This window comes from Pelobates fuscus, chromosome 11 (assembly GCF_036172605.1).
Source record: "Pelobates fuscus isolate aPelFus1 chromosome 11, aPelFus1.pri, whole genome shotgun sequence".
NCBI classification, from domain to species: Eukaryota; Metazoa; Chordata; class Amphibia; order Anura; family Pelobatidae; genus Pelobates; species Pelobates fuscus.
In genome coordinates this window covers 100,753,385-100,776,543 of record NC_086327.1, presented here as the reverse complement: position 1 = coordinate 100,776,543, position 23,159 = coordinate 100,753,385, and the positions used below count along the sequence as shown (strand labels likewise).

General features: G+C 40.8%; 1 protein-coding gene across 1 annotated transcript; it reads left to right on the top strand.

Annotated features, from left to right (window-relative positions):
- On the top strand, positions 1 to 22,736 carry LOC134577946 (membrane-spanning 4-domains subfamily A member 4A-like). Its single transcript, XM_063436893.1, has 7 exons — positions 1 to 77; positions 5,549 to 5,716; positions 8,587 to 8,712; positions 14,400 to 14,456; positions 18,834 to 18,992; positions 20,392 to 20,511; positions 22,549 to 22,736. Exons 2-7 carry the CDS (start codon positions 5,558 to 5,560, stop codon positions 22,636 to 22,638), a joined length of 711 nt encoding a protein of 236 aa, XP_063292963.1. The 5' UTR covers positions 1 to 77; positions 5,549 to 5,557; the 3' UTR covers positions 22,639 to 22,736.
- Positions 22,737 to 23,159: the final 423 nt, after the last annotated feature.

Below are 23,159 nucleotides of genomic sequence, written 5' to 3'. Positions count from 1 at the left end.
GCCCATTGCAGATCCGAGAAGACAGGCAAGGCAGCAGATTCAACGGAATTGTTCTCCTCATTTGAAACCGACAGAAAGTAAGAAACTTTTAGAATTGCAACATCGCTGGTAAAACTAAGGATTGGGCTGTATTACAGTATTATTGTAAGCAGCATTTGTCAATGCCTTTAATATGTGGAAACTATCAGCATGCAGGGCCACGATTCTGTATAGAACTGTAAGATTTGAATGGGTGACACACAAAACGTAAGTTGCACATTTATTTGTAGATATTTTAAATGGACAAGAAAAGGATGTCATACTCTGAATACTCCTCTCTGTTGCTGGCATGTAACCACTAAGATTCTGGAAAATCATGCTGTGGCAAAGATTCATGGGAGCTTTAGTTCAACAGCCCCGGTGCTACAGTTTGACCACCCGGGTATTAGGAATTATGTGGCAGCTGATGTGTGTGCTTAACCCGTTAAGGACAGAGCAATTGTTCAAAGTTCTGACAAAAACCAAAACTAGGAATTTAAGCTGTATGTCTTTTCAACCATAATTTACCGCTTTCATATTAAGTGTACCCACACTTATTATATATAATTTTGTTCGGGAGAAATAGGGCTTTAATTTCACATCGAATATTTATATCTAAAACATGGCCACTTCTAAAAGCAGAGAACTTTTTAACCCTTTCCGTTCTGCAGTTGAACACCGCACAATGTACTGCTCTGGCACTGACATGATTCCCTTTTATTCCAGAAGTTTTGTCCTTAAGGGGTTAAAGAAAAATAACGTTCCACATGCTTCCGAGCCTACAATTTACATTCTCAGCATTTAATAGTAGCTCACCGATCAGCTATCACATTGACAGGTGATTGATTTTTTTTAACAGTCTTGAAGATGAAGTACGTCCGCAAACCCCCAAAACACCTGGTGAGGCCTGACGATTGGCCTCTCCTCTGTCAACCCCATGAACCTCATGATGGACAGGTTTTTGCTAAGGGTCCAGGATATGCCCAGCCTCCTGGAGTTTCTAATTATTTATTTGAGCCCCTGAGTGTACAGGGGGTGTCTAATCACTTAGGATCTCTGTGAATTATGTGTGTGCCTAGTTTCCTGGCTTTTATTTTTATTTAGGCCCCTAAGGAGAGCCCAGGAGATGATGATCAACAGCAAAAAACGTATGTGAGGAAGGCTGAACTTGATGGACGCAAGTCTCTTTTCAGCTATGTAACTATGATGATGATTTTTTTTTTGTATGCTCAAATCTTTGTTAGAGTTAGAAGGTATGGCTAAGAGCGAAGGTTGATGGTGCAACATACTGCAAAACATCTATAATTTTGCACAAAACCTATAAATTATTCAGCATATTACTAAGGTCAAATCATATCAAATGCATTTAAGTTGCTTTAAGGATTGTATTCCAAGAAGCACTGACCCACTCTACTTTTTGAATGACTTCAGAGTTGGATAGAGCCACCAAAGTTAGCTTTTCAGGACATTCCATGCTGCTCTGAGATCTTTAGAGAAAGGATTGTGATGAGCGCAAAGTATAAGATGAGCATGGCAGGCAATATGTTGAAATTAGATACATTAAATAAAAGACCACACAATGACCACAGACACATGAATTAACTTTTAAATGTTTTATTTTTCACAAGAAAGGCATAACCAAATTATTATTAATATTGTAATATAAAACCACAATTAAAATGTATCACTTCTAACCATTGCATAATCTGACCACCACTTCTAATACAAACATCACAACAGTAAATAAATTTACATCATATTTTTTTTTACGAAAATGAGGTGGCTCAGCACAGGCTCTTCAGTCCTTTCAACAGCTTCCAATACGTATTTGAGGTAAGCCCTGAAATCTAAAACACTTTACAGTCATTATCCCTGTTCCTCACCACTAACCAATCCAGAGCTAGCTGTCCATTCACGAATTATCTCTTAAGAAAACTCCGATGCTACCGAGCAACCTGAAAATCTATCTAGCTACTACTATTTTGCCTTAAAACACCTACCCTAGCTCATAGAGAAGCATTTGATTGGACCTCAGATGACACTGTGTGTCTTTTTCTATTAAATAAGGGGGTGAGTGTGGTCAGTAGTACTAGGGCATAATAAAGCTAAATATAGATTTTGGAGAAAAGTGTTTATAGCAGGGCTTGACAAATTTGTTTGGAATCTAGGAGCCAGCTAAAAAAGTTATAAGCCAGTCATTTTCAACGAGAAAAATGAAATTCCTAAAGGGACACTATAGTCACCAGAACCACTACAGCTTGATGTAGTTGTCCTAGTGTATATAGCCTGTCCATGAAGGCTTTTCAGTGTAAACACTGCCTTTTCAGCAAACAGTGTTTACATTGCTGCTTCGTAACACCTCTAGTGACATTCACTCAGACGGCCGCTAGAGAGTCCTGGGTCACTGCTGCACCACATGCAACACTGACGTTCAAGGTCTCCAAGCTCTGCATGTAGGCACTCAATGTTCCTCATAGAGATTCATTAATGCAATGCATCCCTATAAGGAGATGCGGATGGGCACATTTGCTGCGCATGCACAAAATCCTCCCAATGCTTTCCTAAAGGCAAGCATTGGCTTAGCTGAGATCATAAGGATTGATAATCTCAGCCATTAAGGTTGTACCAGCCGTGGCGAAAGTGTCACAGGGTGGAAAAAAAAAAGGTTAGTAAAAACACCTTCCTCATGCGATCGAAGGGGGCAGGTACCAAAACACACTCTGATGAGAGTCACACATTCACTCTGACAGGCTCACACTCACATTTTTGTATTACTTGAAACCCACTCAGCCTCCCTACCTTTAGGAGAACTGAGTGGGTCTTTCCCTGGGGTCCAGTGGAGCTGCTCTCTTCCTGCATGTGAGGGAGCAGTACTCTGCCTGTAGCTCCTCTACAGGGCCGGTGCAAGGAATTATGCCGCCCTAGGCAAAGGTCTATTTTGCCGCCCCCTCATGAGATAGTTGTACAAGTTTATTCACTAAACTCCAAAAGGAGACATTGCACTTATTTCTTTTAACAATTTAGAAGATATAACCACAAAAAAAAATATGCTTTTTTTTTTTTTTTTCTGCAAGCGTCCAATCAGAAGCTTCTCACTGAGAAGCCTCTGTTCTGGGGCTGCAGTTGAGCGCATGCGCACTCGATCACAGCTTTCCCCGGTTTCCCTAGTTCAACTCATTGAGAAAGGGAGAAGGCAGGTGCATGTTAGTACTGCACGTCTGCCTCTTCTGTTAGCTCTGTGGAGCTAAAGGAAGTAAAAGAAAACCTCCTTAGCTGTGTGACAGACAGGGAGATATTTTGACCCCAATTATAAAAGGTTCAATTTGTATTGAAATCAGACATTTTATAAACTGTCAATAAAATGACAAACTCCAAACATATAAAGCACTTCAGCACGTTAAAATATTTTGTGTGGAGTATTCCTCTCTCTTAGCAAACACAAACTGTGTCATACTTACAAACTGCCCAATACATACATACACACAGACACACAAACTGCTTTATAGATGCATAAAGGGGTATGGATATATATATATTTAAATCTACTTGCCCAAGGGACTAAAGTGGACCCATACAGAAACACATTGACACTCAACAACACTGACCCATACACAAACCCACTGCACACTGCCTCATACAAACACAAACTAAACAGGTAAAGATTACCTGCAGCACTCTGTCACATGCTCACTTTGCCTTTTATAGCATGTTGGCTGCCAGGTATGGCATCATGCTGAATCCCGGCGGCCATGAGTCTTGAGCACTGTGAAGAGCAGATGGATGCTGCCGCTCTTTTCACCTCACTATGAGCTGCAGCCAGGCCAAGTTACAGCATCCCGATATGCCTGCCATAGGTAGACTCCATGCTTGGCACCAACACCACCAAGGCAGCCCTAAAAGAATAATAAAAAAAAAATCTCCCTGTCCAACGCCCAAACTGCATGTTCCAGCCGTTGGGCGATATACATTCCACATCTTTTATATAAACTGCATGTTTAATACATACATGCACTGCTTAATACATACACAAACTGTTCAGTAGAGACACACACTGCCTAAAATATTATTATGATTGCCATTTATATAGCGCCAACAGATTCCGTAGCGCTTTACAATATTTGTGTGTGTGTGTATATATCTTCTATATATATATATATATATATATACACACTCTAATAGACATACAGACACTGCATAATACATATACACACACACACACACAGGCACTGCCTAACAAAAACACACACAGATACTCATACACTGTCTAACATACACACACACACACACACACACAGCAAGCTGTCTCATTCCCTCGCATACTGGTGGTGGGGTCTAGGGGCACTGGAAGCAGCCCAGTTGTCCAGTGTGGTACCTTTTCTGTGTCATGCTTCCTGTCTTTCTGTGATCACTCCTACCAGGAACTGGACAGGGGGAGCAAGGGAACCTTCTCCCTCCCACTGGCCGCCTCTTCAAAGGACATCTGGAGGCAGGAACTTGGGAGAAGGGGTTAGAGGCAGACAGGGGGCAGAGTTAGGATATTTGGGCCAGGAGGGGCAGAGTTAAGAGTTTGTGGGTGGGCAAAAAGGCTGTGTTACAACCGTAACCCCCATGCTTTAATAAAAGTATTTTATTTGGCTGATTTACAAGGAGTAGGGTTGCAGCAGTGAGGGGAGGGCGCCAGAGACTCTGTCACAGGCGGAAGCGGGGTCTCTGTGTTCTTGGTGAGTAAACACTACCAGCATACTCTCATGAGGGATTCAGACAGTATACAGCCCCTTCAGGGGTGTCCCCTCTCACAGAGTGCCCTAGGCCACTGCATAGTCTGCCTAGCGCCAGCCCTGCTCCTCTCTGCTCCCTGTTTGCGCTCTGTAATGATGCCGGGGCCAGAGTGACATCATATTCAGGCTCCCGGCATCATTAGACAGTGCAAGGGAGCAGAGAGGTGCTGCAGTAAGAGTTCTGCTCCCTCACGCACATCCTCCTTGCTCCAATGGGCAGCCGGCTCCATGCCGTCCAGTGGCGGCCGCCTTAAAAACTCCCTCAGCGGTCACATTAAAGAGCCGGCAAATTCCAGGCGCCAGGGTGAAATTTCTAGTTGCCGTGGCGATCTAGCTCCTGGGATTTGTTGAGCCCTGGGTTATAGTAACCCTTTATGTTATCTTGATCAGGCTAGATGTTTAAATATAATACATTAATGTGTGTGTGTGTGTGTGCGCTTTTGAGTGCTGGTATTTTCGTACAGATGTATATTATAAAAATAGCAAATATTTTAATGGTTACATAAATAACAATAACTCCTTTCAAGTACTGTTTTTACAATTTCCATAAAGCAGAACATGACTCGGGTCCTGTAGCATTCGGAAGGCTCTTTCCTATTTGTTGATTGGTAGACATGATCTTTGATTTCTCTAAATACAATAAATCTGCACCTAGGTTTAAGGTGTGACCTATCCATTGTAAAAGAGTGTATTAACTGTTTACTGCTCAACACATCATTTCGATGCCCCACCCACTATTCTTTTTGATTTAGGTCGGAATCATGTTTGAAATTCGATCAAACAATGATGGCTTTACAACTCTTGGTCAAATTGATCAAAGTGGTGATCTCCAGGAGTTAACAGATCACATTCAAAATATAAAGAACACAACACCACAGCCTCTCCTCAAGTTCCAGAAAGGAGAACCCGAAGCTCTTGGAGTAAGTTTGTCCAATATATTGATAACTAAAATGTTCAACTGTTTTTTGATAGCTTTACATCTATCTGCAAAGAGGTTAATAAAACAGAGTGCTTTAACCCCTTAAGGACACATGACATGTCTGACACGTCATGATTCCCTTTTATTCCAGAAGTTTGGTCCTTAAGGGGTTAATACATTTAAATAATAAAGTGGTAGCATATCCACTGTGACCCATTTATAGAAAGATCTAAGAATTATATAGTTTTTTTTGTTGGAGAATGTCATTGATCTCAAGAAAATAGTGCAGAATGTTCAAGTACGATGCAAAATCTTAAATTATTTTGCTTAAAGGAACACTATATGGTCAGGAACACAAAAGTATTCCTGAAACTGTGGTATTAAAAACACTATATCTAAACCCTCTGGCCCCCTCTTACCCTCCTAAATATAGTAAAAACTCACCTTTATTCTAGTCTGTGGGTGATGATCTCAGCCAATCAGAATGCTTTCACATAGGAAAGAGGTGGGCCAGTGTCATGCCCCAGTTACCGGTAATTCCTTGTCTCTTCCGGGTTGACGGAGTTTAGCCACACCCCCTATCTGGCGCGGTCGCATTATGTAGCGTGGCGAGACCGCGTCAGAGAGGGGGTGTGGCTAAACTCCGTCAACCCGGAAGAGACAAGGAATTACCGGTAACTGGGGCATGACAGACAGTAACCCGGGCCAGTCAGCATTTTTCTCATAGAGATCATTGAATCAATGCATCTCTATGAGGAAAGTTCAGTGTCTCAATGGAGAGTGTGGAGATGCTGAACATCAGTACTGCACACTGTGCAGCACTATCTCAGGATGCACCTTCAATGGCCATCTGAGGAGGGATGCTGGAGGTGTCCCTAGGCTGTAATGTAAACACTGTCTTTTCTCTGAATAAGCTGTAGTTGTTCTGGTGACTATAGTGTCCATTTAACTTTAAACCAGAATAAAAGAGTATATAATTTATTTATTTTTAACCAAAGCTCTCCCACCCTAGGAAGATTGTTCTTCTCTGCCACTTGCTTTATTTTTTAGCACATTTTGAATGTGTGATGTCCTATATGTTATGTCTGAAAGGCCTTGACTTCGAGGCAGCAGAGGAAACTGATGATACACAAACAGGGTTATTCACAAAAAGGATGTTTGCTAGGAAATCAAAGTGAATTTCAAATTGGAGGTCAACATAGCCTAGTTGAACGCATAGCAAGCTGGGACTTTTTCCAGTTCAACTATTTTGACCTTAAAGGAACACTATAGTCACCTAAATTACTTTAGCTAAATAAAGCAGTTTTAGTGTATAGATCATTCCCCTGCAATTTCACTGCTCAATTCACTGTCATTTAGGAGTTAAATCACTTTGTTTCTGTTTATGCAGCCCTAGCCACACCTCCCCTGGCTATGATTGACAGAGCCTGCATGAAGAAAAAAACTGGTTTAACTTTCAAACAGATGTAATTTACCTTAAATAATTGTATCACAATCTCTAAATTGAACTTTAATCCCATACAGGAGGCTCTTGCAGGGTCTAGCAAGTTATTAACATAGCAGGGGATAAGAAAATCTTAATTAAACAGAACTTGCAATAAAGAAAGCCTAAATAGGGCTCTCTTTACAGGAAGTGTTTATGGAAGGCTGTGCAAGTCACATGCAGGGAGGTGTGACTAGGGTTCATAAACAAAGGGATTTAACTCCTAAATGACAGAGGATTGAGCAGTGAGGCTGCAGGGGCATGTTCTATACACCAAAACTGCTTCATTAAGCTAAAGTTGTTCTGGTGCCTATAGTGTCCCTTTAAAGGGTTCCTCCAACCACCATGACCACTTGGGTAATTTGAAGTATTCATGGCTAGGGATACACCGAAATTTCGGCTGCCTATGAATCCAAGAAAAACAAAAATAACCTTTTTTGTGAATGGAATCTTCTATGTTACGCAGAGGCCCACGCATCCTGGCGTTCTAGACCAGGAGGGAAGAAGCAGAGGCTAGCTTTAGGATTGCTAAATCCACCATTTTTCTTGGACATATATCACTTCTGCATAGAGGGTGGGCCCCACAGGAAAAGTGCTGCCCTGTAGTATTCTTAATTTAATTTTTTTAATGTAATTAAAATTTTTACCCAATGTTTAACAAAGATGTGTTTGTAATGGCTGTGAAATAAAATTAAATGTTAAAATCCACATTGTTGTATTCAGCAACTTTCTGGAACTGAGGTGCTTCATTGTCAGTAATGGAGATAGATAGAATTGTATTTCTAACACCCTCACTCTGTCACCAGTCACCTCCTCCCTCAGTCAATGCCACCAGTCACCCCCTCCCTCAGTCACTGTTACCAGTCATCTCCTCCCTCCCTCACTCTGACACCATTTACCCCCTCCCTCAGTGCATACTCTCCGGGTCAGTCGTTGGTCCATTTAATTAGTGCGTGGCCCCAGTGACATCAGGACTTGGTGTGGAAAAGCAGCGCTGGGATATTTGTTTATTTCAGATTTTATCACAAATTGAGAGGGGGGGACCTTCCCCACAGTGCCAAGTAGGGCATATTTAACTCAACAGGGGTTATAGTATTCCTTTAAATTTGAAATGTGACTTGTACATCATCTATGTCCTTATGCACATTAGCGAGTATTGATAGGATCTCTTAATAAATTACCTGATAGAATACTGCTATATCATAGAGGTTATGAACTAGAACATAGAGATGAACTAGAAAGAAAATTCCTACATGTGACTAATGTGTATTTTACAATGCTTCATTTATTTCACAGTTGTCTTCATGCACTATAACATTACTAATTGGTATGTGATTCACTAAATGCATTTTGTGACTATATTTTTGTCTGTTTTATTATGCATACAGGTGGCTCAGGTATTTTCAGGAGCATTTCACATTATTTTTGGTGTTGTTTTTTGTATGTTTGTGGATGATGATTACAGATTTGCCTTGTTCATCCTCTCCGGTTTACCTTTTTGGTCTGGAGTAATGGTAAGAAAATCAATCAATTTGTATTCCTGATAGAACTTTTTGAATATTTATAATGATAATGTTTCTTTCTTATCTTTTAATTCGCTTTTTGCATGAGAGGATTAATGCTTTGGCTACTTGAATTAAAGGAACACTATAGTGTCAGAAATACAAAACCTTATTCATAACACTATAGTGTCCATCTACCCCTAGCCCCCACTCCTCTCCAGCAAATAAAGAGTTCAAAGCCCTCTTTTCACTTGCCTGATTCCAGCACTGAGGTCACTCAGACCAGACTTCTCCTCTGTTGGCCAAATGGATTTCAGGAAATCAAACACGCATTCGAGGTGAGCGCTGTGCACACATTAAGCTTCAGGAAACCTAATGCGCATGCGAGGAGAGAACTGTGTGCACATTAGGCTTAACTCAATGCTTTCCTGTGTGGTTTTCGAGACGATGGACGTCCTCATGCAAAGCGTGAGGATGTCCAGCCAGGGGCGGACTGACAGGTCGGGCACTTCGGACATGGTCCGAGGGCCCGGCCGAGGTAGGGGGCCCGCCAACCAGCCACTTTGTGTGTGTCTTTGACACACAACACAATTTGCGCCGACCACTTGAGTAAAACGCCTCCCTCGGGCCCAGCAGTGCTTACCAGAGGTGGAGCTAGGGTCCGAGGGAGCAGAGGAGTATGTGATCCCTGTGGGCGCACAATGTCGACGTCACACGCCCATCGACGTGCGCCGCCTGCACGGGCCACCCGCAATCTTCAATGATCAGGCTTACCAACAAGCCGAGAGAGGAGGGAGCCAGACTCCCATCACACTCAGCCACCCTCCTGAACCAAAAAGGTATGTAAGCAGGGGGTGGTTAACTATGTAATGTGATCTGTGTGTGCATGTTATCTGTATATATGTTAGTGTGTGTATATCTGTATATGTGTTAGTGTGTGTCTGTATCTGTTAGTGTGTGTATATCTGTATGTGTGTGTGTATATCTGTATATGTGTTAGTGTGTCTGTATCTGTTAGTGTGTGTGTATATCTGTATGTGTGTATGTTAGTGTGTGTATATCTGTATATGTGTTAGTGTGTGTCTGTATCTGTTAGTGTGTGTGTGTATATCTGTATGTGTGTTAGTGTGTCTGTATCTGTATGTATGTTAGTGTGTGTATATCTGTATATGTGTTAGTGTATATCTGTATGTGTGTTAGTGTGTGTCTGTATCTGTATGTATGTATGTGTGTATGTGTGTTAGTGTGTGTGTATCCGTATCAGTATGTGTGTGGGTGTGTGTGTATCTTTATGCATGTTATTGTGTGTCGGTGTATCTGTATATCTGTATGTGTGTTAGTGTGTCTGTCTGTGTGTTAGTGTGTTTGTAAATTTGGATGTCAATGTGTGTCTGTGTATCTGTGTATCTGTATATGTGTTGGTGTATGTATGTATGTATCTGTGAGTCTGCACCTGTGTATCTGTTCAAGCAAATACACCCCTGCATTCAAATATCAACAATACATACAGACACACCCCTACATTCTAAGGCAAACAGTACACACAAATACACCCCTACATTCACACACACATACTCCATTCAAAACATGCTTACAGTCAAACATACATACACTGCTCAGGGCAAGTTCAATCTTGCAAGGATGGGGAAATGGTAGATACCCATCTGGCAAAGTATTGTGGTAGTTGTACGAAAGATGGGGATCTACCTTTTTTTCCATCCTTACGATAGGTGGACCGAAAAAAAATCTTGCACCAGCACCCACTCTAATTTAGGTCAAAAACGTGAAAAAAATAACTTTTTAATGGGAGGAAAGGGGGGCTGGGGACCTAAAAACTACCCCACTACAGCCCCTGTCCCCCACAAACACCCAACACTACAGTCTCTATCTGAAATTAGAACCCCTATACCCCCTCTACAGCACCTTTTACCCATTAGAGCCCATGTTGCCCATTAGAGCCCCAGTCCCACTACAGCCCCAGTCCCACACACTACAACTCCTGTCCCCTACTGAAGCCTCTGCCCCTCCCCTCCCACATTACAACTCTTTCTGTAACACATGCATGTGTGCGTGATGTATATTTGTGTCTCTTGCAAGTTGGTGGGTAGACGGGGGCCCCATGATATCCTATTGCCCAGGGGCCGATGAGTTATCAGTCTGCCCCTGTGTCCAGCATTGTTTCACGGAGTTAAACTCTGTGTGAATCAACAAAGTGTCTCTAGTGGATTTCTGAAACTAGAGGCAATGTGAACATCGCACTTTTAGCAAGGTTAAGGGGACAGGAACACTGCTATTTCAGGACTATAGGTTTCCTTATAGCAAAGTAATCACTATGCACCCTCTTTGCTCAGTAAAATTTACGAAAAATAATAATTACTAACCTCGTTTCTAACACCAAGACTCTTCTGCTGAGCCCCAGCTCCTCCTCTGGTTTCAGCCTCCAAGCTCACATCACTAGCGATGTCCTCCGATACATTGCTCCTCATAGAGATTAGAACAAGGATCTGCTTCTCATAGACCTGGGAACTAGGAATTTGCTAGTTACTATGACTTGTGACTATGGGCAGCATTTAATTCCAGAACAGAGCTTCACTCAATTATGCAGTTAAAATGACATGTCCACTGCACTAGACCACTTAATTGAGATGAGGTAGATTGGGTGACTTTAGTGGTCCTTTAATATATCCCTATGCAAAGCATACAATTTATGGAAAGTAACCAATATATTGTTAGTCTTTAAGTACAGATTGCACTTCTTTACACATAATTAATATGACAAAGATGAAGGCACAAAAGGAAAAACATAAATATTTGTTGGTCTTTCGGATCCCCTTTCATGGACCAGATATTATCATCACCTACAACATTCATTCATCACGTTTGAATGGGAGTAAGTCTGGAAAACTAGAAAAGCATTCACCATCCTTCATTCCAGTAAGTAGTAATGGAGGATCGTTGGTCCATTGAGAACTAGATCTCGTGTGATTTCAACCCTAAAGAAATACATAATCATATATGGTTTCCCAGGATTGTACTCCCAAATTTCCCTATTGTTAATACCCTGTGTACTTATTGAACATTCCCACCCATTTTTTTTTTATTATTTTTTTTTTTTTTTAAACTGAGCAATTTTCTGTTGAAGGTACTCTTTTTTTTGTATGGTTTGACCCATAATCTGTGTAATTATTTTTGTCTAATTATATAGCACCAACAGATTCCGTAGCGCTTTACAATATTATAAGAGGGCGGGGATTTGACTGTAAATAGGACAAATAGAAAAACTTACAGGGTTGAAGAGGACCTTGCTCAAAGAGCTTACAGTCTATAGGATATGGGGTATAAAACACAATCAAATAAGGTGGGAGTGAAGCAGAGCTGGAGGAGAGAGTAGAGTGCTGCCCTTTAGGAGAGAGTATGAGACAGGTATGTAAGGTAGAGGTTACTCTGGGAGGCCACAAGCTTTCCTAAAGAGATTTTAGGTTTTAAGACACTTCTTATATGATTGAAGACTAGGGGAGAGCTTGATGGTCTTAGGCAGGCTATTTCATAGGAAGGAAGCCCCTCGTAAGAAGTCCTGCAAGCGTGAGTTGGTGGTGCAACTGCAAGCAGCGGATAGGAGAAGGTCATGAACAGAGCGGAGAGACTGAGAAGGGACATACCTATGCATCTGTAAGGAAATATAAGAGGGGCTAGAGTTGTTCAATGCTTTATAGGTATGGATTAGTACTTTGAATTGACTCCTATAGGATACAGGAAGCCAATGTAAAGACTGACAGAGGGGTGAGGTGTGAGAGGAGCGACAGGAGAGGAAAATCAGTCTGGCGGCAGAAACCATTACAGACTGTAGCGGGGCAATACGGCTTTTGGGAAGACCAATTAGGAGAGGGTTATAATAATCCATGCAAGAAATTACTAGAGCATGGACAAGCTCCTTAATAGCATCTTGCGTAGGAAAGGGGCAGATGTGGGCTATGTTTTTAAGATGGAATCTACAGGATTTGGTAACATACTGGATGTGAGGCTCAAAGGTGAGTCCAAAATCAAGTATGACACCAAGACAGCGTGCTTGCAAGGATGAACTGATGTGGATACCCCTAACCTGAAGGGAGAGCGAAAGCGGAGGATCAGTATTAGGAGGAGGAAAGACGAAGAGCTCAGTTTTAGAGAAATTGAGTTTCAGAAAGCGGGAGGACATCCAGTCAGAGATGGAAGAAAGGAAAGCAGTGACACATTGCAGGGTTGGCAGGGGAGAGATCCAGGGAGGAGAGATTTATCTGGGTGTCATCAGCGTACAGGTGGTAGTGGAATCCAAAAGAGGTAATAAGTTTGCCAACAGAGGCAGTATAAAGAGAGAATAGAAGGGGACCAAGGACAGAGCCATGGGGGACTCCAGCCAAGACAGGACGAAGGGAGGAGGTATCATTAGAAAAGAAGACACTGAATAAGCATTGGAAGAGAGAAGAGGAAAACCACGAGAAGACAGTCACAGAGACCGCGTGATTAAAAAGTTTGAAGAAGAAGTGCATGATCAACAGTGCCAAAGGCAGCAGAGATGTGAAGAAGAATTCGTATGGAGTAGTGGCCTTTGGATTTAGCAAAATTAGGTCGCTAGTAACTTTGATAAGAGCAGTCTCAGTAGAGTGGAGGGGGTGGAAGCCAGATTGAAGAAGGTTAAGGAGAGAGTTGGAATTGAGGAAGTGAGACATACGGGTAAAGAAAAGTCTTTCCAGTAGTTTACAGTTATACTCCCCTACTGATCCTTGCTCTGCCCATTCTACACTGATCTTCTTTCTCTCTCAATTTTCCTTTGCTCTTTCCCTTTCTCATTTTACATACTGTTCAGCCTACTAATGAACTTGTGCATGATCTGTATTCTAAAGAACCAGCTGGATTAGTACGCGTAGTCCCTTCACAGAGATAGGTTGTACCTTAAAGACCTTTCTGTATGTTTTTTGTCAACAACTAAAATTGCAATTTAAAAAAAAAAAATGCAGGTTTTTCTTCCTAATATTGCATACATGTTCAAACACATTATACCGTGACCATGAATGTTTTGAGTTTCGTATATTTCGTTTTTGAATTTCATTAATTCACATCTTTTTAATATTCATAAAATTTGATTTGACATTTGGAAAACACTCTTTCTTTACTACTATCTTACACATTTTGAAATAGTTGTATTTTTATCCATAAAAACCTTTTTAAAAAGCCAAGAAAGCACAGGTATATTCTGTGAGCATATGGTCATGTAATAATTGTAATATGTGAAAACTTATGGCAATGGATTAACCTCTTTGTAAACAAGTGAAACAAATCTCAAATTCAATTGGGTAAGGCGGATTAGAAATCATATCGCCACCTTTCAGATTATTCATAGGGCAATATATGAGAAGACATGCATTATGTACATTTGGTTTCTTTAACCAATCTACACGGGTGAGATCAGGTGGTTAATGCACCAATTGTAGTAAATTGTTCAGATTTTCACATTGCAGGTGCTATACCTGCCATAAACAGCTTCACATTTTCTCCTTCAGAGTTTGATTTAACTGGGTAGCTAGATCTATAAACATGAATATAATAGAACATTGTTAGTAGCATCATTGATGTATGTTACTAAGGAACAGATTATGCTGACAACTTTGCCATACTGTTTTTCTAGATCAAAAGCTAATGCCATATTTATTGTTTATTTACAGTATATTATTTCTGGATCACTATCAATTCGTGCTGCACTGAAACCAACATTAGGGCTGGTAAGGCCACATACTAATAATCATAATTATGTTTAATTAAAACAAATTACAGGTTAACTGACACTTTCCAGCATTTTTAATATTATGTGTACTTATCCCTGTTTTTAACAAATATATATTTGTGAGATGTGAAAAATACAATCTAGACATATAAAATCCACACCTCCAATTTATTTCTCCTCCGATTAGCAATGTCTACCCTGATTTTTGCCTTGTCCAAACGTGATTTTGATTTAAATTGCTAAATTATCGGTATAAAGTTCAACAATAATTTTCAATGTTTTATATAAAGTCCCAAAAAGTGATGGTGCCCCATTAATATATCATCATTCCTATTGTTTCCATTTGTTATGACAGCAGTTGCTCTTGTGATGGATAAACACAGGTTAGAGTTAAGTGTGTGTGTGTGTGTGTGTGTGTGTGTGTGTGTGGTTTTTTTTTTTTTTTTTGGGGGGGGGGTTATTTTGTGTGTGTTTTTTTTTTTATTTTTTAATGAGTTATCTATGTTAAATGTGTTTTCAGCCTGCCATTCGAGAGAAGCTGACAATTAAATTCTACATATTTACATTGTAGAAGTGTTAGCCACAAATAATACAGGCATCGTCTGGCCATTACAGAGAGAAAAAAAACTCAAGATATAATACTAAGACATACATAGAATGATATATTCATGATTGATCAAGCTAGATGAAAGCTGAATAAGGAAAAAATAACATTGTTGCAACATTTACTAGGTTCTTGTGACAACTCTAAAAAATGCTACAGTAGCGGACTGTTCATGAAAGCACTGTGTTGCAAAGTGTTGCGATATCATTTTATCCATTCAAGTTTCCTATATGTGTCTGAAAAGAGAAATGCAAAGTAGATGCGCATGGACAAATCTTTGATTCTATTTGGTTAGTAAAAAAATATTTTTTTTCACTCTGACCGACTTCTGGTCATAAATCTATCCTTTTTGGCTGAGAGTGAGTTGCTTTTCATTTTAATTACCGACTTTCAACCATTATTCTATATGGAAACTAATGAATCCTCTTTTGTAAGACAGGATTAATGCAAATTGAAAACCAATAAATACATGAAACAAAGCAAATAAATAAACACCTAAATGAAAGGCAATGCAATTTATTTATATATATGCATGGTTTGTGCATTTTTTTTATTATATATATATATATATATATATATATTACTTTTAAAGAAAGGCAATGCAATTTATATATATATATAATAAAAAAAATGCACAAACCATGTATATATATATATATATATATATATATATATATATATAAATTGCATTGCCTTTCTTTAAAAGTAATACATATATATATTATTAAAAAAATGCACAAACCATGCATTATGCACTCTGCAAACACTCCAGAGTTAAATAATAATTGGACATGAGATCAGGGGAACGATGGCAGACTGGAAGAAAGGTGGCAGTGGCAGCCTTTGACTGCAGTGCTTTACACGATGAAGTGCTGCAGCACTTACCCTATTCCCAACAATCCCTAAATGGGGATATTTACATAATTCATTCTGAACAGCAGCAGTCTTTGGATGTGAGCCCATTGAGAGCAGAGTGGCAGAAAGGGGGTTCATTCGGTCATTTCCGTGTCCTTTGGAAGTCAGACCAGGGAATAAAGACATGGCACTGCAGACACAGTTAATGAAAAACTGCAGTCCTTTACAGGCAGGGCTGGCCCAAGATACGGTGCTGCCTGGATCCAAGGATGAAATGCTGTAGGGATGCAGTGGGGGGCAGGCTGTGGAGACCCAGGCTGTGGTAAGTTGTGGGGGGCAGAAGGGGCAAGCTATGGGGGGCAGTATGTGGTAGGCTGTGGAGGGGCAGACTATTGGGGGCAGTATATTATAGGCTGTGGAGGGGCAGACTATGGGGGACAGCATGTAATAGGTAGTGGAGATGCAGGCTATGGGGGACAGCATGTAATAGGTAGTGGAGAGGCAGGCTATGGGGGGCAGTATGTGGTAGGCTGTGGAGGGGCAGACTATTGGGGGCAGTATATTATAGGCTGTGGAGGGGCAGACTATGGGGGAGAGCATGTAATAGGTAGTGGAGATGCAGGCTATGGGGGACAGCATGTAATAGGTAGTGGAGAGGCAGGCTATGGGGGGCAGTATGTGGTAGGCTGTGGAGGGGCAGACTATTGGGGGCAGTATATTATAGGCTGTGGAGGGGCAGACTATGGGGGACAGCATGTAATAGGTAGTGGAGAGGGAGGCTATGGGGGGCAGTATGTCGTAGGCTGTGGAGGGGCAGGTTATGGGGGGGCAGTATGTGGTAGGTTATGGCGTTGCAGAGGACAGGTTGTGGGGGAGCAGGCTGGGGGTGCAGGGGGCAGGTTGTTTGGGTGCAAGCGGTGGGGAGGCTGTGACAAGCCTCCCCACATTGACATACTTTTTCCATTGGGATCTCTATCCAGTCTGCAGCCCTCAAGTCAGTGTTGCCATGGAAATCCGCAGCAACTCTCTGTGAGCTCGCGAGCCCTCCATCACATAACCTGAAACTCACACCGGGCGGAGCTCCAGACCGGAGGCTCTCTCTCCTCGGGCAGTCTGAGCGGAGGGGCCCGCTCCTGGTGTCGTGCCCTTAGTCAGTGACCGAGGACCCGACAAATCAGTTTGCCCTGAGCAGATTTAGGTGGCCACCTAGAGAGCTACTTCTGCTGCATATATTTATTCAGCAGAGGCGGCCCAGGCGGCATTTTAAAGTGTTAAAGTGCCATCTGGAGCCATGGCCCCAGTCATTCCTATAGAAAAACACTGCACCCCTACCCTAATCCTAACAACCCTCAAAATAGAATATTTCAATTTAGAACTGCAGCGGCAACCTTTGGATGTGAGCCCAAGGAAGAGGCATTGGAAGTCACTAGTCTCTATCAGTTTTCTGTAGCATTGTTAACAGAAAACTGCAGTGCTTAGATGGTGAAGCACTGCATTCCTACTCTGCTCCAAATAACCCCTAAAACAGGGATATTTTATTCACTCAAAACAGCAGCAGCAGAACATTTGGACACGAGCTAAAGGAAAAGGTGGCATCCAGTCACACCCATAAAAAAAGAATTAAAGCTGTTGGCTCCTCTAAAAGCAATCTGCATTAACATGTAGAGATGGGTAGCCAAGCTTGGGTAGTTTGAGTTTTAAAAATGCAATTTTCTCAACTAAACTAATGGGGAGAGCTGTGACCTCTGGGGATTGAGAATAATAATTGAGAAAGAAGACCCTCTCACTCTGAACACATTACAGCAAGAATGTAAACTCATTGAGCAGAGTCCTCCACCTCTCTGTTCCTGTACGTCCAGTTGTTTGGTTAAAATTACATGCCTGTTAGTCCACCCATTGTACAGCGCTACGGAATCTGATGGCGCTATATAAATAATAATAATAATAATAATAATAATGACCAACCTAAGCCTTGGCCACTCCTGCTTTTTTTTCCAGTAAATAAGAGGCTTTGTAACTAGATTGGGGAAATTATGTTTTCGTCCATTTCACAGACACTACACTGGAATGATGTGCAGTAAAGACCTCGGCCCAAACGGCTGCTGCTTCACTCTGTTTGCCTCTGCCTCTAGCACCATGACCAAACGCACCAGCTAAGGAGGAGGATCTCTGCTGCATAGAGGTGCCTTCACTGCTTCAAGGAGTTTCACTACTTGCTTGAACCACTGCTGTTGCTCCGTGATTATACTTCCCTCTGCATCTCATGCAATTTATAAACTAGTCTGTCTTTCCATATAGGCAGGGTATTACTCCTCATGGCCGACATTGCCCTTTATTCTTGGGTCACATATGGTGGCCAAGACTCTTAACTCTGGAGTGGTGTCTATCATTTAACGCATGCAACCTTTCACTTCCTCTTTCAATGGAGCTGCCACGTGTGGACCTAGCCTCTCTCTTGGTTCAATCTCATGGCCCTCTAGGAATGTTTACAGTTTGTTCTTGGCAGCGAGAATAATTGAATCGCCTGCCCAAGGCTTGCGGTGGCTATACTTCTATTGTCTGTGATACCCTTGAAAGCCTTATCTGACTTATATGTCTCCATTCCTCTCTCCCCAGCGGACATGTTACTCCTATACTCATCTTTAAAAAAAATCACTAAATAAACCAGAGGCACACAATAAAATTAATCCATCTTTGCTCCACGTGGGCTTAACGAGGGCTAGGCAAAAAAAAAAAAAAAATGATTGTCTCGTCCATTAATCGCACTATGTGTTAATATTTAGCCTAAAGCATGGATTATCACTGGGAATGGTTTCAAGTCGGGATTATCTGTTTTGTCTAAGAGTGGTTACTTCATAGCTGACCAATTGATTAAAATCTTTGCACATAAGTCACTTTCCTTTTCTTACATTTCAGGTGAGATCAAACCTTGTTTTAAACATCATAAGCTCAGTTGCTGCAGGTAGTGCAATTGTATTGTTTGTATTTGCAATCGGTCAACATGAAACTGGATTCATTTCCACCTGTTCCTATTATAAACCATCTGTTAACTGTGAAGGCAATTTTAACCCTCAGGTAAATATACTCTCATTTCTGATCTTAAAGTAAGTGTAAGTGTGTGTGTGTGTGTATGTATGTATGTATATGTATGTATGTGTATATATATATATATATATATATATAATGTGCGGTATGGATTTTAAAGTATACTCCAAGTACCATAATGACTACAGTCCACTGGTTGCACATTGCCACTGCCCATGCTGCAGGAAACTCTGCCACTAAGCTCAGCCAGGCAGGCCCGCAGTTTCTGACGTCCAATATAACCCCTCCTAGTGCCCAACGCGTTCAGACACCCTTTTCTAAAGAGCATCATTAGTAGCTAGTAGAGTCATGATATAAAAATAGTAAAAATGTTGTGTGTTACATAGCCCACAATTGTCTTATTTTGCAGATAATATGCCATGATTGGGATAGCGTGAAGTTGAGTCTCGATAATTTTTTGTCACACGTGCCATATGCCCAGTAAATCAAATCGATCAAAATTGGAAATTTGAAAACTTAAAGGGACACTATAGTCACCAGAACAACTACAGCTTATTGCATTTGTTCTGGTGAGTAGGATCATTACCTTCAGGCTTTTTGGTGGTTTTAACCCTATAGGGTCAGGAATACATGTTTGTGTTTCTGACCATATAGTGGCCATCTGAGTGATGATGCCTAGAGGTGTTACTAGGGAACAATGTAAACTCTGTTTTTTCTTTTCTCAGAAAAGGTAGCCTTTACATTGAAAAGAATGCAGAGAGAGGCTATGTACACTAGAACCACTACATTCGGCTTTAGTGGTTCTGGTAACTAAAGTGTCCCTTTAAGTGATTTGAAGTGGCCATGGTACTTGGACTCTGTACATACAGTGTTTCATTATGAAGTGCCAGATGTGTAACTTCACCTTCAGCATCATAATTAGCCAACCTCATTGATGCCCATGTCCTTCCCTCAGCCCAACCTAATGAACGTTCAGACGTTGCTCCCCATTCAGTGAGTAGAACTAATGTCACCAAAGCAGGATCAGTCTGCATAGAGAAATTGGCCTCAGCATGGTATCATAGGTATATTTGTGCTTTATTTTTATTTCCCTTTTTGTGTGGGCGGTGTGGGGACCCATGCCAGAAAGGGTTACTAAAAACTCTTTTATGTCCTTTAATATACATATTGGGTATAAGATGAAAGCCCTATCTATTCTTTAACATGTAAAGAGAAAGTGTTAAATAAAGATGGAACAAAACACATAAAAAAATGCTAAAAAGGCCTTGGTCATGAACATACAGAATCTCTGAGAAACCTGGTCATGAAATAGTTAAAGTGTACAATATATATGGCCTTTCTCTCTGTCTCTCTATTATTAAAATTTAGGGCAAGCGCAGAGATATTTTTTAATTTTTTCTCATTACATTACATTTCTTTCTCATTGCAGCCTGTTGTACAAGGAATTGTGGTACTGCTATTTATATTGACATTATTGCAGTTTTGTATCACAATATCCACATCTGTTTTTGGATGTAAAGCTGTGTGCCGAACGTCCTATAAAGAAATGGTAAGTTAAGAGTATAAAGATAATTTTCACAGAGCTGAAATTAAAGAGAGAAATTGCAAAGTCAGACATTAGTAGTCACACAGTTTACTCAACAGAAATGCGTACCTCTACTGTACTTCAGTGATTTAGCTGCCTCATGATCTCTTTGGCATCTAATAGGAAAATGCTGTACACATATACATGCACATTCGGCATTTTCTCCAGCGGTGCACCATACATACAGCACTGCAATAGTTAATTCATTTACATACTTTGACAAACTAGATAAATGAAAATAAACTACACAATTTAAAAATAATTTTAGTTGTTAGGGTGTGCTGAGATTGTGGAAGTGACCGTTCCTCTCTATGTATTGTACATTAAAGTGATTCATTGAAAAATGTATGGATTATAATAAATGGCTGAAGTTCCCTTGTTGTAGTCTGTAAGGTCACTCTACAATAGCCCACAATGTTGCTACAAAGGTATAAATACACAAAAGGAGGGTAAGACATGAAAGGATAAGAGACTCGAGAGGAGCATAAGGGGAAAAAGGTGGAAAAAAAGATTCACAAGAGGGGGTTAAGATACGCAAACGGAGGGTAAGAGGGGTAAGGAGACACAAGGTTGTCAAGGGAGTTTAAGAGACACAAATGGATGTTAAGACACAATATAGGAGATAAAAGGGAATAGGAAAGACACATAAGGAGACATATTTAATCATATATATTCTGCATATAAGACTCTGGCTCACTGGGCCCCTTAAACGTGTAGGGTTTGTAACCCCTGATGGCAGCAATGAATAAAAACAGGGGGAGAATTGTGCTGAAGAAAAAATGGTCTGGGTGCCAAGTAACCTAGGCAGGGCCGGACTGGGAGAAAAATTCGGCCCTGGCATTTTTTTATCACAGCGGCCCACTAAGAAGGGGGCGGGGCAGAGAGGGTGTGTTTCATCTGTGTGATGGCTGTGAGAATGTTCTGTGTGATAGGAGAGTGCAGGAAGTGGTGTCACTTCCTCCCCATGCCTCTCCCAGCACACAGAGCACCACATGGGACAGGAAGAATGAGACCCCGCAGAGAGCTTGTAATGCTGCCTGGTCTCAGTCAGTGGGAGTGAAGAGGGGGGTAATGTGCAGAGTAATAGGTTGCTGTGGCCCTATGCATCCTCAGGGGCCTGACAACCTATTGAGGGAAGATATTTTTTTTATTTTGCCGTTCCAGTTGGAGAAACCTCTAATCTCTCCAGCTGGAGCATGGCTGTGTGGCCGGGTCCCTGGCTGTCTCGGGCCCTACTAGACAGCCACTAGAGGGACTTCCGTGTTCATAGAACATGAAAAGCATTCCCCAGAGGAAAGCATTAAAAGCATTATTCAATGCTTTCCCAAGAGGAGGTCTAATGCGTGTGCGCGGCCATTGCCTCGCATGCGCATTAGGTCTCCCCCGCCGGCTGACGTTGGTGCGGGAGGAGAGAAGGCGGAGCCTGTCCCAGCGCCGAGGGACATCGGCGCTGGACTCCGGTAAGTCACTGAAGGGGTTTTAACCCCTTCAGAAACTTGAGATAGGGGTGGGAGGGGCACTAGAGGGTCCTGCAGTCCCAGAAAAATTAATGTTTTCCAGGCACTGGAGAATCCCTTTGAAGTCTTAAAAAGCCAGAGCATTGTGGGAGTTATTCCCTCTCAAGTGGACCCTTTTTCAACCAGAGCTAGGGATGATAGGACTCTGGTAAATGTGAGTGTAACCCTCATATATGTACATGAAGCACAGTGTATTATAATAAGGATAATCTGCACTAGATTGTGTTTATTTTTTTACATAATTTCTTTGATCAATGTATGCTAAGTACATTTTGACCGCAACACTTGTTTTCACAAGCACTATTTATTTATTTTTTAAGTGCTATCCCCTTTTTGGTTATTATAATAATTAATTCTAGCAGAATATTGAGAATGCTAATGATTTTACATAACTATTGTTTTAGAATATTCAAAATGTTAGCAATTTTAGATAATAAATAACTACGTTGCAACTAACATATATTTTATTTCTATTTCATTTTAGACTGTAATAATTTATCAAAACCCAGAGATAAATATTGGAGATAACACAGCCACTGCTGATACTACTGCTTCAACAACAGAAGAATTTTAAACTCCTCAATAATGAGGTCTCTTCCAGGGAAAGCCAAATATAAAAAAATACTTCTCAAAACATCAGTACCAACATTTTGTATGGACTGCATATTGTAAATATAATATAATATATATATATATATAATATAACATTATTATACAATCTAATATAACATTATGCATTATTTTTTCATCACTATATATTTTTTTTTTACATTCCTTATTTTTATCCAGTGCAAAGTGAAAATTAACAAGCTTACAATTAGAAACTATACAATTACGATTACAATTAGAAACTATACACAAGGAAATGGTACACGATGTCACATGCATTGTCAGATATAATGCACTGATTTTTGTAAAATAGAATAAAATAATAGAGAATAATAACAGGCTACATAAACATGCTAAGCCCACATGTCTGAACATTTAATAGAAGCTAAACTTGAATCTAGTCAGACTTGCTGGGCATGAAGAGTTTAATTCAAGAATAATAATAATACTTGCAGCGCTTAAGCAATAAAAATGGATATGCCGCTG